At 43.1% G+C, this 13,007-nt stretch overlaps 3 protein-coding genes across 3 annotated transcripts; all 3 read right to left on the bottom strand.

The window, feature by feature from the left end:
• Positions 1 to 500: 500 nt before the first annotated feature.
• EDD37DRAFT_215120 (uncharacterized protein) lies at positions 501 to 3,636 on the bottom strand. The gene is made up of 2 exons (XM_062810328.1): positions 1,276 to 3,636; positions 501 to 1,213 (listed from the first exon to the last, which is right to left on the bottom strand). The coding sequence occupies exons 1-2, from the start codon at positions 3,317 to 3,319 to the stop codon at positions 765 to 767; spliced, it is 2,493 nt and encodes an 830-aa protein (XP_062665233.1). The 5' UTR covers positions 3,320 to 3,636; the 3' UTR covers positions 501 to 764.
• A 711-nt stretch (positions 3,637 to 4,347) lies between these two features.
• Positions 4,348 to 6,740, bottom strand: EDD37DRAFT_643577 (phosphate transporter). Its single transcript, XM_062817437.1, has 4 exons — positions 6,410 to 6,740; positions 6,244 to 6,351; positions 5,852 to 6,183; positions 4,348 to 5,795 (listed from the first exon to the last, which is right to left on the bottom strand). The coding sequence occupies exons 1-4, from the start codon at positions 6,470 to 6,472 to the stop codon at positions 4,505 to 4,507; spliced, it is 1,794 nt and encodes a 597-aa protein (XP_062665234.1). The 5' UTR covers positions 6,473 to 6,740; the 3' UTR covers positions 4,348 to 4,504.
• A 4,887-nt stretch (positions 6,741 to 11,627) lies between these two features.
• On the bottom strand, positions 11,628 to 12,521 carry EDD37DRAFT_571251 (uncharacterized protein; the record flags this gene model as incomplete). The annotated part of the gene is made up of 5 exons (XM_062814320.1): positions 11,628 to 11,680; positions 11,733 to 11,858; positions 11,946 to 12,146; positions 12,237 to 12,392; positions 12,446 to 12,521. Coding segments are annotated over 5 exons (612 nt in total), but the record flags the coding sequence as incomplete, so codon positions are not given.
• Between the last annotated feature and the right edge of the window lie 486 nt (positions 12,522 to 13,007).

The raw sequence follows: 13,007 nt of genomic DNA on the forward strand, positions 1-13,007 counted from the left end.
CACCTAGTCACCGCCCCGAATACTACTCGTATGGACCTTACCACTCAGACCGACCTGGGTGAGATCGTCTCGGCACCGAAATCACTACTACCCTCACTCATGTAGCCCACGTTCGTGCCAGGCAGTCGATCTCTCTGCTCAAACCGTTCTCCTCATTCGTCGTTTCCAAGTCCCGTGCCAGCAACGCGGTGTGACTTCGCGGTGGCATTACCAGACGTAATGCTGCGGAAGTCAAAGAAAGAGCGTTGATAGACCGCGGGCTTTGTGCGAGGCAGGATGTGATTGCAGTGTCATGGCGATTTCCCCTTTCGAAAATCAAGTGCTGCTTGTTTCCAGGTGGCCGGCATATTGCAAGTCATGCCGCGTTGAAATGAATGCTGTGGAAGTGTGCTTCAATGGCATCGGTCGAGATGGTAAGTCCTTCCTTTACCTGTAGTCTGGTCAGTGTTGTGTTAGTTCACAACCCTTCTGCGCTTGTTAGCGAGTCCGCGAGAAGGAAGCGGTTGTATGATGATGGTTCCGTTCTATTGATGCTATCTAGGTGTGGCAACATGTTGGTTTGTTAATCTCTCTTGCTGTCAGCTCTTTCAGCTCCTAGTGCAGCCCTTGACGCCCCCTTGTTCGCTTTCAGGCGTATGCTGCTGGTGTTTGACATTTCTTCATCGCAGCACCATCATGGGAGCCCTCTCGTAGCTGTCTTGCCATCACGCAGCTGGTGCTGAGTTGTCTTCCCTTCTCAGCCCGGTCTCATCTTCTGGTCCTGGTCATTCTCGTCTTCGTTTTTTTCCTTTCTTCCGATGACCTGCATGCGGTTCGTGGTCGACCATCACTACGGGTTCAGGTTCGAGTGTGCGCGTTCCCCAAGTCATGATCTCATCTCCGTACAACTGTCTCGCTCGGTTTCGTGCTGGCTCTGCTAGGCCATCAATCTCCACTCGCCGCTGCTTGACCACCTGCAGCAGTTCCTCCGCCCGCTCACCGAACTTCGGATCGAGCTTGAACAGCGGGATTTCATCTTTCTTGCCTTGGAATAAGTCTACATCCGTTTGGATGGATTTGACCGTGGACGCAACCTTAGCAACCAGGTTGTTGTGCTCTCGTTCCGTGGCGTCCTGGAAGTCAGTCTCGAGAGAGTCACAAATGCTCGCCACAAATGCACATTCTTCGACATGCTCCTCGAGTGTGGTGTGACGGAATTCCTTCACTCCCTTACCTATGCAGAGTCAGTATAGTCCCAGACCAATCTACAAAGGAGGATTATGTGAATATGTTTACCTCTGGCATTACCTGCAATCTTGTATACCGGCAGCATACAAGCCCGGACATAGGCGTTTTCATGAGTGTTGTTCGCGTTCTTCTTGATGGTCCCAAGCTCTTTGCGGAAGCTTTCACGCGCCTTCGCACAGAGATCGTCCAGGATCTGTTGCCTGGCCAGGAGAGACTGCAGAAAATGTTCAGGTGCGCCCAGTTTCTTGCATGTGACCGGGTAATCCTGAAATGCCTCGCATATCTTCTGGTGGAGTCCTGAGAGACTGGCTTCCAGAACGTCGTCGAATTCTGACCAGGCTTCGTCGGTGGAGTTGGTGATACATTCGGTGAGTTCGGCGTTCCAGTCACGTTTACCAGCGGTGACAGTATGTAATTTGCCACCCTTTCGGCAAAGAGCGCCTACAGTGTTCCCATGCAATGCCCTCCATGACTGGACCACCTCCAATAGAGCCTCGTCGATATTTTCTTCAGTGTCTTTCAGTGGATCGATGATGATACTCTCGAACTTCGAGACAATCTCCTCAGTCCAGAGCTCCAGCTCATCATCGAATCTTTCAAGAGCTTCTGGTCCATGAAGGACGGCTTTCATAGTTCCAGGCTTCAACCTAGACCCGTCCACGTAAGATTCGAAAGAAGCCACCATGGCCTGAAGATGAGGACCAATGTAAGCATTGCTGAGCTGGAACAGTGTCTTCCCTGGCAGAGTCTTTACATAGCTCTGGAGTGCCGGAATTCCGCTCATGTCTTCCCACTCTTTGCTCTCGAAGAACTTCGTACTGTCTACGCAGAAGACTTGAAATTGATCCTTGGGGAGTCTGGAGCCATGTCTGAGCTCCATCTCGGCGATGACATTCTTGTTCCTGGCCTCAATGATAAGGTGCTGCTTCTGAAGCTTCGCTTCCTCCATCTCTGAATAAGATGCATCTCTCTTTTTCAACTCCTTGATCTTGTCGTCCGCAGCTCTCAATGCGCGCGGGTCGACCGCCTTCTCGAGATGTCTTTCCACTTCTGCTGAATGAGTGCAGACAGCGGTGACAGTTTGCAGAGTAAGCATGCCAATGTCGGGCCGTGCAATGTTCTCCTCGATGGCTTCGTCAAGGATGGGACTGTCGACCACACGAGTAATGCCTGCAACGACAAGAAGATCATCACACTTTGCTTGAGCTTGTCTGGCAGCCTTGACACGAGCAAGATTACTGTCCTGATAGCCGGGAAGGTCTATCAAGACGACCCCATGCCTCAGGAGAGGCGCGCCCATGAATATGGTCATACTGTCGATCAATGGCCAGAGACCATTATCTCGAAACTTGGTGAGCAGCTCTCGTAACTCCTCCTCAGTAGCTGCCTCACTGCTCCAGACGCTATCCTTTCTCTCGGCCGGCCATGGAAGGTGTTTAGCCCATTCATGTAATAATTTGATAGCAGATTTTCTTGTGACCTTTCTCCGTTCAGGGTTGAGCTTCTTGAGGGTGAACCCATCCAACCCCGTAAACAATGCTACAAAGACAGCCTCTGCGGTGCGAGCTTTTGACTGCACCTCCTCCCACTCGGACGCAGTGAGTTCGTCATGTTCGAAGGCTGTAGGCGCAATGATATCGTCCAGATATGTTGATAGAAGTTCTTCTACCCGTGGCTGGTCCGGAAAAGCACACTGAAGGTGATATTTCGAGGTATGCTGAGACGAGGAATGTCGATATTCCACTGGAAAGCACGTCACAGCTTTGCCACTGCCATCGATGATTGCAATGCCCTCGGTTTGCAGAAGTGCACAGATCAAGCTGCTCTTTCCTGATCCGGACAAACCCACCAGACCGACTAGTCTCTCCTCTCGATTAAGGTGCTTGGCCAGACCTTCGGCTTCTGAAATGAGCTGGGAAGGTGGAGGCCTGGGCGCAGTACTGTAGATATCGTGTATCTTACAAGCCGTCTGTCGAGCAAGATCACCAGCACGTACGAATGGCGGATCGAGATACGGTGGCGGATCGACATACTCCGGCATTGAACCTGCCTGGAGCGGTACGTCTGTTTCCTGTTTGACCAGAACGTCCATGTTGATCGTGGAAGGGTGTGAGAAGTCGCAAAAGTGGCGACGCTTCAGATGAAGCAACGTCGCAAGGTATTAGAATATCGACTGATGATGTCGATACTGTTGCGGGTCAAACTTCTAGGGTTGATAGTATCGAGCTGATATGTAATAGGATGAGGTTGGAAAGGCAAAGAAGAGGCTGTAGAAGGAAGCACAAAGAAAGGAGAGAAGGAAGAAAGGCGAAAAGGATGAGGAGGATACCGGAAGAAGAATAGACAGGAAGGAAGGAGGTAGATATACTGCAAAGGCATGGGGACTGAACTGTAGACAACAGTAAAGAGACCACAGTGACGAGCATCAAAGCATGATGTGAGGCAGCGATGAAGGTCTCTGGACACAAGCTTAAGGCTCTCGCAGCCCCAAGCTGAAAGTAATGTAAAGTACTGGATATGGCGGGGTCTGGCTCGGTCGTTCTCATTGAGTGTGTTGACTATGGTCGAGTTGGAGCAGATGCATACCGTCCATGACCGCCGCCCGGATGGCCATTGTGGTCAATATGCCGTTGCCAATGGTGACTTGCGTGCTTGGGTGCTGCTGTCCGTTGATGCTTAATGCTTCTGCCCCAACCGAGGCAGCCTCTCGCTGCAGGAAGAGCTCTTCATCGCGTCACGGCACTGTTCTGAAGACTTGTCCGGACCGTGAAGTGATGGTATCGTACAGCACGTCTCGCGCAAGGACAAAGGCGCTGTGGAACAGGTCGCTCATGTGCAGATAGACATGATGAGGTATGTGTCCTCCCGCAAAACGATGCATTGTCTGCCATCAAAAACAGAAGACGCTGTCCAGAACAAAGAAAAGAAGAAACCACAAACACACCAGACGTCGAAAATAGGCCGGAAACGCATGCCAAGCAGGCGCGCATCGGTAACGGAATATCTCGTCCGGAAGGAACATATTTCCGCCCCTTCCAGATCTAAACACCATGTATCCTACTGTACCCATATTCAATCTGACAAGAAGTAGTTGACAAACTAAATTGGACTCCATGCCATTCCACATCTATCCACAGGTAGTATTACACTCTAACCGAAGTATCTTGGAAGAGCCATAAGCCACATCATATTACACATTGGTTCATAAGACTCCAAATCGTCATGCCATACCATGAGGTAACAAAATCACACAAAATCATGACATCCAGGGTGTAGACTACGATATGCCCATACTCCTCGTCGGCTGACTCCGTATCACACTCTGACTTCTAGGCCCCCATTTGCCCAGCGCCAATTCCTCGAGACTCTTGCTCTTCCCGGCCCAAAGACTCCCCCGTTTGGCCTTCTCCTGGACCTCGGGGATAAAGAAGTGCGTGATGAGCGCACCCAGAATCATCGCCGCGCTGAAAATAACCAGGATCGTCCCGTACCGCCTCGTCTGGTTGTCGCCGGGCGACGTCGATCCGAATTTGTAGTATGCCGAAAAGACCTGGACCAGAATACTCCCCAGCTTTCCAGACGCAGCGCTGATGCCGTGGCACGTAGCTCTGTATCTGGTAGGGAACAGCTCGGCGGGAATGATGTATGTGGTTGAATTCGGGCCGAAATTGAACATCATCTGCCCAATGACATACAGCGTGATAGCCAACGGTCCTTCCTGGTGAATCGTGATGAACACGGCGCCCAGCGTAATGAAAAGCGCCGCTAACGCCAGAAATCCATACTTCTGCAGACTGACGCGGTTGATGTGACTCGCGAACGTGATGAAGAGCAGTCCACCGACGAAACTGCCCGTGTTCAATATCACAAGGGCCTGCACCGATGTCCTTAGGAACATATCATAGATGTTGGCGTTCGGATCGTCATTCGTCATCCACGACGGACTGGGGCCGGAAAGGTTCAGCGTCCCCCATGTCTTCGCGAGGAATTGCGGGCTCGACAGACCGATCCCGTAGTAGCCGAAATCCAGCAGCATCCAGCACATGGACGTGGCGGCCAATGTCCTCCAATTCCCCTCTGTCCAAAAGTACTGCTTGATGTCGTCTCTCGAGAGCCGCCACGACGAGTTGAGCGTGGTCAACGGCGCGGCTGCGATGCTCCAGGAAGGTCGGCCTTCGGAACGCCCATCGAGCGATCGACTCGATAGATTCGACTCCTCTAGCGAATCGCACCACATATTCGATTCGAGTTCGCTACCCAGCGAAGTTTCACCAAACAACTGCGTCGCGTCAAACTCAGCCTTGACCGGGTCGTCATCGATGTCGAGCAAGAATCGCGGCGTTTCTGGAATGGCAAATCGGAACAACAAGGCTATCACAGCGGGCACGACACCGATCCCAATAATCCATCTCCACATTTGGTCCACCGTCCTAGTGAGGTCTTCGTTGCCAGCCCTCCTCGAAATGCTGACAACAATTAGCGAAATGACGTTGCCGGCGATCTGTCCGAGCGGCTGCATAAAGAACACTGCGGCCATCATCCGAGCGCGGTGTTTCGTGGGAGCGAATCTGCATCGCACCGGGATTAGCATATCGACGACGAAGTCTCCAGGACAACCACTCACTCGGCAGTGATGACCGCACTCAGAGGATAATCTGCTCCAACACCGATGCCCACCATAATCCTCCACCAGATCAACCAAGCATAGATGCTCATGCTGCCATCTTGACCTCGCGAGCTCATGACCACACCGAGCGTCGACCCAATCAGTAGCAACAATTCAGCACCATACATCTTCTTTCGGCCATTCTTGTCGGCCATGAACCCAAATGAGACTTGACCCATCAAGGTCCCTGCCAGCGTAGCGATGTTGATACACGTCAGACGAAAGGACGACGGTTCATCGTGCCAGTAGACATAGGCGATCATTGGCAGGGCAATGTTGCCGGCGAACAGCTGTATGTCAGGTCAGTCACTGCCACCGCCAACAGGCAATCCTGGGAGGTCAAGACATACGGAGAACCCATCGACCAGGAATCCTACGCCTGCAACAAGTACTACCACCCATTGAAACCCTTGTCGATCGATGGTCTCATAAATCTGACGGACTCGAACATGGCGGTCCTACAACAAGGCAAGGACGTCAGTTCTGCGCAGGACTCTGTAGACTGTCCTGACTTACTCGCTCATGATCAAAGTCTCTGGCTCGATCAGTCGCGTACAGACGGCCACGCCAACGGCCCATGATGATGTGGTGTCAGGCTGAGGTTGTACGTAAAGTGCTCGCAGATGGGGCGAAAAGAGAGGGGCCCAGGCTTAGGTCAACGGTCCATGGTGAGCGGGAATCACCCGTATGCCGTGCTGTCAGAGCAATTTGACGAGCTGTCAAGTATGAATTGTACTGCGCAAGGACGTAGCGCAGCTGCTGTAAAGGCGAGCAATTGGAGAGGAAGTGAAGCAAAGGCTGATTGATGACTAGAGGTACCTAGGTAGGAAATCGAATTGTCCCGATTCTGCACAGGAATACCTTAAATTTCTTCTACTGAGTGGCCTAAGGTTGCCAACCACCTTATCGCCACCCCTACCTTATCGCCAATTTTATGAATTCGCATATTGTTATAGCAAAGAGTAGCTACTTATATATCCTAACGATAGAGAGTCTATAACTTTATATAGGGATTACCTATAAACCTACCGAGTTAGCTATATCGTAAATAATATCTCTATTAGGTAGTACGCTTAATAATACTACCGTATCTTTCTCTGTATACCCCTTACCCTATATAACTTCGATCGTATCCTAAATATACTTTTTATCTTGCTTTTTAAGTCTCTTTAATACGGCTCGCTTCTCGTCCTTTAGTATATATTTCCTAATAATTGAAAGTTTAGTTAATAGTACTTAATAAGCGCTAAAGACCTCGTAATAAGCTTTATTTAGTTATTATATAAAAGCCTTACTAAATCGACTTAATCTTACCGCTAGTTCCTCGTTTATCTTACTATACTCGTATATATTTCGTAGGGAATAACTATAAGGTTATTTAAGAGATAAGATCTTTAGCGTAATATATCGATATTATAAAACTTAAAGTATATCGAATACTTTTTTAATATTAATAGGCTAAAGACTATTACGGCGCTAACTTATATTAATATATTAAGTTATTATATTTAATTCTCGTATAAGTTAATATAGTAAGTTAAATTAAGTACGATTTACTTATATATCGCTCGCGATAATATAGCTCTTAAGATATTTTAAGTAAAATATCTTTAGCTAACTAAATAGCTTTAAATCGTATAATTAATAAAGATAAGAGATATAAAGTAAAAGATAAATTAATAAAATTTAATTTATAATATACTTTATAATAAATATCTCTATAATATAACTATCGTAGTTATTAAGAATAAGTATTCGTTAATAAGAGATATTATCTTTATAATATTCTTATTAAGACTATAAGTTAAATATTATCGTTAATTACTTAAGTATATAATTATTATTAATTTAGCTTTTTTTTATAAAGCCTTAATATTAATTAAAGTATTTATTTAATAATAAAAACTAATAATTAAATAATTAATAATATAATTTATCGCGATAAATAATAAAAGATTATATTATATCGTTAATAATAAAGATCGCCTTTATAATCGAAATCTAATTCGTAAATTTATTAATAATTAATATTAAAGATTCTATATATTAATTAAAGACTATAAACTCTTTCTATAAGTAATTTATTTAAAAGTTAATCTTATTTATATTTTAAAGATTCTTCGAATATATATTATAATATAAAATAGTTTTATTAAGATATTAAAACTAGCTCTTAAGTATATTAAGGATAGTCGTTATTATACGACTCTATTCGAAAGATTTATTACGATTATACTTAAGATTAGAATATTAATTTAAGAATTTTAAAATTTAGTTCTTATCGAGGCGCGTATTAGACTCTCTTTAACGCGCTAATACTTATATAATAATAAATAATTAGGTAATATTAATAAGCGAGTATTATAGTTAAGAGTTCTTTATATATTAATATAAGATCTCCTCTTATATTCTTAATAATTTAGTATTTTTTTACTCTTTTAAATCGCGTAGTATATAACTATCGCGTCTATTATGAATTATTAATTATAGTATAGTTATATACTTTACGACTTACGATATATTATAGAAACGGCCTTCCTAAAAGAGATTAAGGGCTCGTAATACTCTATCTATCTTAAATAGAGACGGCGAGGGTAATTAGTTAATATATATAAGAGTTTAGTTGATAGGTAGATAGGAAGGACATTAAAATACGATTGGCGATAAGGTAGGGGTAGCGGTAAGGTAGTTAGTAACCTTAGAGTAGTCTAAAGAGGTGGGCTTCGGAGGTTAAGTATCTTTATAGTACGCCGCTTATATAGGAGACTAGAGAAGTCTCTCTTCTAGTGAGAGAAATAAGTAAAGGCGTAATTATCCCGAAGGAGATCGAGAGGGCGAGGTAGTATCCGTAGCGCGCACTAAGAGCCCCTTCTCTATCCATATCATCAGTTTTTTTAGGGTACCGTAAGATAGATAAATTATCGCTCGATAGGGGCGATTTAAATAAGGCTAGGAATAATTGCGTATCGAGAACGGGGCGCTAGAGATAATAATCTTCTACTTAGCTTATAAGTAAACTATTCCCGAGATAGGGAGGTAGAAAGTAAAAAAGGTAGTAGTGTATAGATATATAAAGAGACTAAATAAATAAAGGGAGGCGTAGAGTTAACGGGCTCGGCTAAGCTTCGAGAGAGGTCGTCTATAAGGCTCTACGGCTAGTAAGTAACCGAAATACTTTCTACGTACTAAAGTTACTAATTATCTTATCGCTACCCCTATCTTATCGCTAATCGCATTTTAATGTCCTTCCTACTTACCTATTAATTAAACTCTTATATATATTAACTAATTACCCTCGCCGTCTCTATTTAAGATAGATAAAGTATTACGAGCCCTTAATCTCTTTTAGGAAGGTCGTTTCCATAATATATCGTAAGTCGTAAAGTATATAACTATATTACGATTAATAATTCGTAATAAACGCGACGATCGCGTACTACGCGATTTAAAAGAGCAAAAAAATACTAAATTATTAAGAATATAAGAGGAGATCTTATATTAATATATAAAGAACTCTTAACTATAATATTCGCTTATTAATATTATTTAATTATTTATTATCGCGTAAGTATTAACGCGTTAAAGAGAGCTTAATATATATCTCGATAAAAACTAGATTTTAAGATTTTTAAATCGATATTCTAATCTTAAGTATAGTCGTAATAAATCTTTCGAATAGAGTTATATAATAATAGCTATCTTTAATATACTCGAGAGTTAATTTTAGTATTTTAACAAAACTATTTTACATTATAATATATATTTAAAAAATCTTTAGAATATAAATAAAATCGACTTTTAAATAAGTTACTTATAGAAAAAGTCTATAGTCTTTAATTAATATATAAAATCTTTAATATTAATTATTAATAAATTTACGAGTTAAGTTTTAATTATAAAGACGATCTTTACTATTAGCGATATAATATAATCTTTTATTATTTATTACGATAAATTATACTATTAATTACTTAATTATTAATTTTTATCGTTAAATAAATACTTTAATTAGTATTAAGACTTTATAAAGAAGAGCTAAATTAATAATAACTATATACTCAAGTAGTTAACGATAGTATTTATTTTATAGTCTTAATAAGAATATTATAAAGATAATATCTCTTATTAACGAATACTTATTCTTAATAGCTATAATAGTTATACTATAAAAGTATTTATTATAAAGTATATTATAAATTAAATTTTATTAATTTATCTCTTATTTTATATCTTTTATTTTTATTAACTATATAATTTAGAGCTATTTAGTTAACTAAAGATATTTTACTTAAAATATCTTAAAAGCTATATTATCGCGAGCGATATATAAATAAATTATACTTAATTTAATTTACTATATTAACTTATATAAGAATTAAATATAATAACTTAATATATTAATACGAGTTAACGCTATAGTAGTCTTTAGTCTATTAACGTTAAAAAAGTACTCGATATATCTTAAGTTTTATAATATCGATATATTACGCTAGAGATCTTATCTCCTAAACGACCTTATAGTTATCTTTTACGAAATATATATAAGTATAGTAAGATAAACGAGAAACTAGCGATAAGATTAAATCGATTTAGTAAGACTTTTATACGATAACTAAATAGAGTTTACTACGAAGTCTTTAGCGCTTATTAAGTACTATTAACTAAGCTTTTAACTATTAAGAAATATATACTAAAGAATAAGAAGCGAATCGTATTAAAGAGACTTAAAAAGTAAGATAAAAAGCGTATTTAAGATACGATCGAAGTTATATAGGGTAGAGAGTATACGGAGGAAGATACGGTAGTATTATTAAGCGCACTACCTAGTAGAGATATTATTTACGATATAGCTAACTCGGTAAGTTCATAAATAATCCCCGTATAAAGTTATAGACTCTCTATCGTTAGGATATATAAGTGGCTACTCTTTGCTACAATAATATGCGAATTCATAAAATTGGCGACAAGGTGGGGGTGGCGACAAGGTGGTTGGTAACCTTAAGCTTGGGCAGACCCTGTCACCGAGCGCCTTCTTTCTGCACGGTTAAGGTCCTCCACCAACCTTTTACTCTTCAAAGGGGTCTCGTCCACGCCACCAGAACCTCCTTGAAACCACAGGGCTTACTGTGGCACATCATGTACCTGCCTCCTGCATAGAAGCATGAAACGGAAACAATGTATATATCTCCTCTTTGGCTGAGAAAGAGTTTCGAATTGGTGATGAAAAGCGTCGTCACCAAGTTTCAAAAGGAATTCTGTCAAAGGGACAGGAGCCCCCGATCTCGACGATCTGTTGGACTCGATTGGAGACCCTCAACGACGGGACGGAGCCATCACAAGTGTGAAAGTGTGACTTTTTCCATAAGAAATAAGTCCCCCACCGTCTTTTCTCCGTTTGTTCCAAATACAAGGTGTGCATGTCGACACTCCGCTAACAAGCGAGATCATCGATGCGTGACCAAGCTTAATAGGGTCTGGAATCGACCCTGGCTCACTCATGAGACGAAGGTGGACGAACTTCTGGACCATGACCAAATAAAATCGTAAACTCTCTCCACGATCGTGTGGACGTTGTCCAGCATTATTCCGATAGTTCCGATGTCCACAAGTCATCAATCCCACAGCCTGGTTCCTGATGGAGTTTCTCTCCTTTGTTGGGTATCCTAACATTTGGCTCGTACGCTCATACAACATTATGATGACACAAAGGTCATGTCTAGATATATATGCCACATTAACCTTGATAGCCTACCCCATGACACAGGAGGCCGAAGAATCTTTTTTGGTCTGCAAGTACTTGTCAGCTGTACGACGCATGCAATGGCTAGACTCTGCTTACCATTTTCGTCGAGGAAAAGAATATGCAGCGTTCTAAGCTGTGAAAGCAGTTCGAAATTCGGCCGTAATGTAAGCGCAAGCGGTCGTCCAGATTTCTTGCTTTGTTCGATGTGATCAATGCAGTCAACTACTCCATGGTCAGTGTGATGTAAAATATGGGAAATCCGTCCATATTTCCCGCGCCACCGTGCTGTTTGATGGCTTTGATACTTACGAGGAATCGTGATGTATTTCTTCTTCTCCTTTCGCTGAGAGTTTGTGAAGAATAGTATGACCTGTCGTCCGTTCTTTGCCCGTAAAATGCGCAGATTTTGGCTGATGCATTCTTCGCCTCGACCTTTGGATTTGGCTTCTGCAATGCCGGCGGTGAAGACCACTGTCTGCCCGAGTAATGCCTCTTGGAACTTGACACAATCTGATGACATAAAGATTAGTATCAAGGGGCACAATCAAAGCTGCCCGGCACTCTCGAATAGTGCTAGAAGCAATGAAGCCAAATCCATACCTTCCCATGATTCGAATGAATACTGAGGCTGTGCCTGGAAGAGAGTTGATGCGGTCTGTACCGTCTGCTCCTCAAGGAATGAAACTCTGGGGATGTGAAGCTGAGTCGAGGTAACAGGCTGCTCGAGGTGCGGAATCGGTATCCTTGTGCCCGGAACTATGCTGTCCTTAGCTCGGACCGTTGATTGCGAGAGAAGTAGTCCGACTGACAAGCGTGCATAAGAATGCTTTGCATGCCCGTAGGCTCACTCAATGAGATTCGTTTCAATGATCCGGTTACATCTTTGTCGAATTCGATGTCTGAATATTTCAACTTGAATGATTTGCTGCCCTTGGTAAAGGAGCTGAGGTTCGTCGCGACAGTGTTTTAGTATGATATCCAGCGTAGGCTCGGTATCGGAAGAAACAACGACATTATTGCCGACTTACATGGTAACGGGTTTTGAGAGTGGGACGTGAATGGTGTTTTCTGTTGTAACACTCGACAGCCCACTCGACAGCCTGTCGCTGGGAGGACGAGAGGTGGCAGGGGTAGGTGGTAAGGGAAAGTTTGAGAAATGTACGCTGGCAGTGTCGGAAGGAGGGCCAAGTGATGAAGCAATACTGCCTGGACGTGGTGAAGGTTGTAAAGGCCAGTCAGTAGTCTCAAAGAATTTGGGCTGGCTAGACATCGCCACCTCAGCGGTCCACTTATAGGCGGGAGTATTGCTGTTTCAAGGGAGGGCTCTGTCCCTCCAGGGAAGCCTCCAGTCAGAGGTGGATAGGTCGAGGT

Source organism: Exophiala viscosa (genome assembly GCF_022695815.1).
Source record: "Exophiala viscosa unplaced genomic scaffold EDD37scaffold_18, whole genome shotgun sequence".
NCBI classification, from domain to species: Eukaryota; Fungi; Ascomycota; class Eurotiomycetes; order Chaetothyriales; family Herpotrichiellaceae; genus Exophiala; species Exophiala viscosa.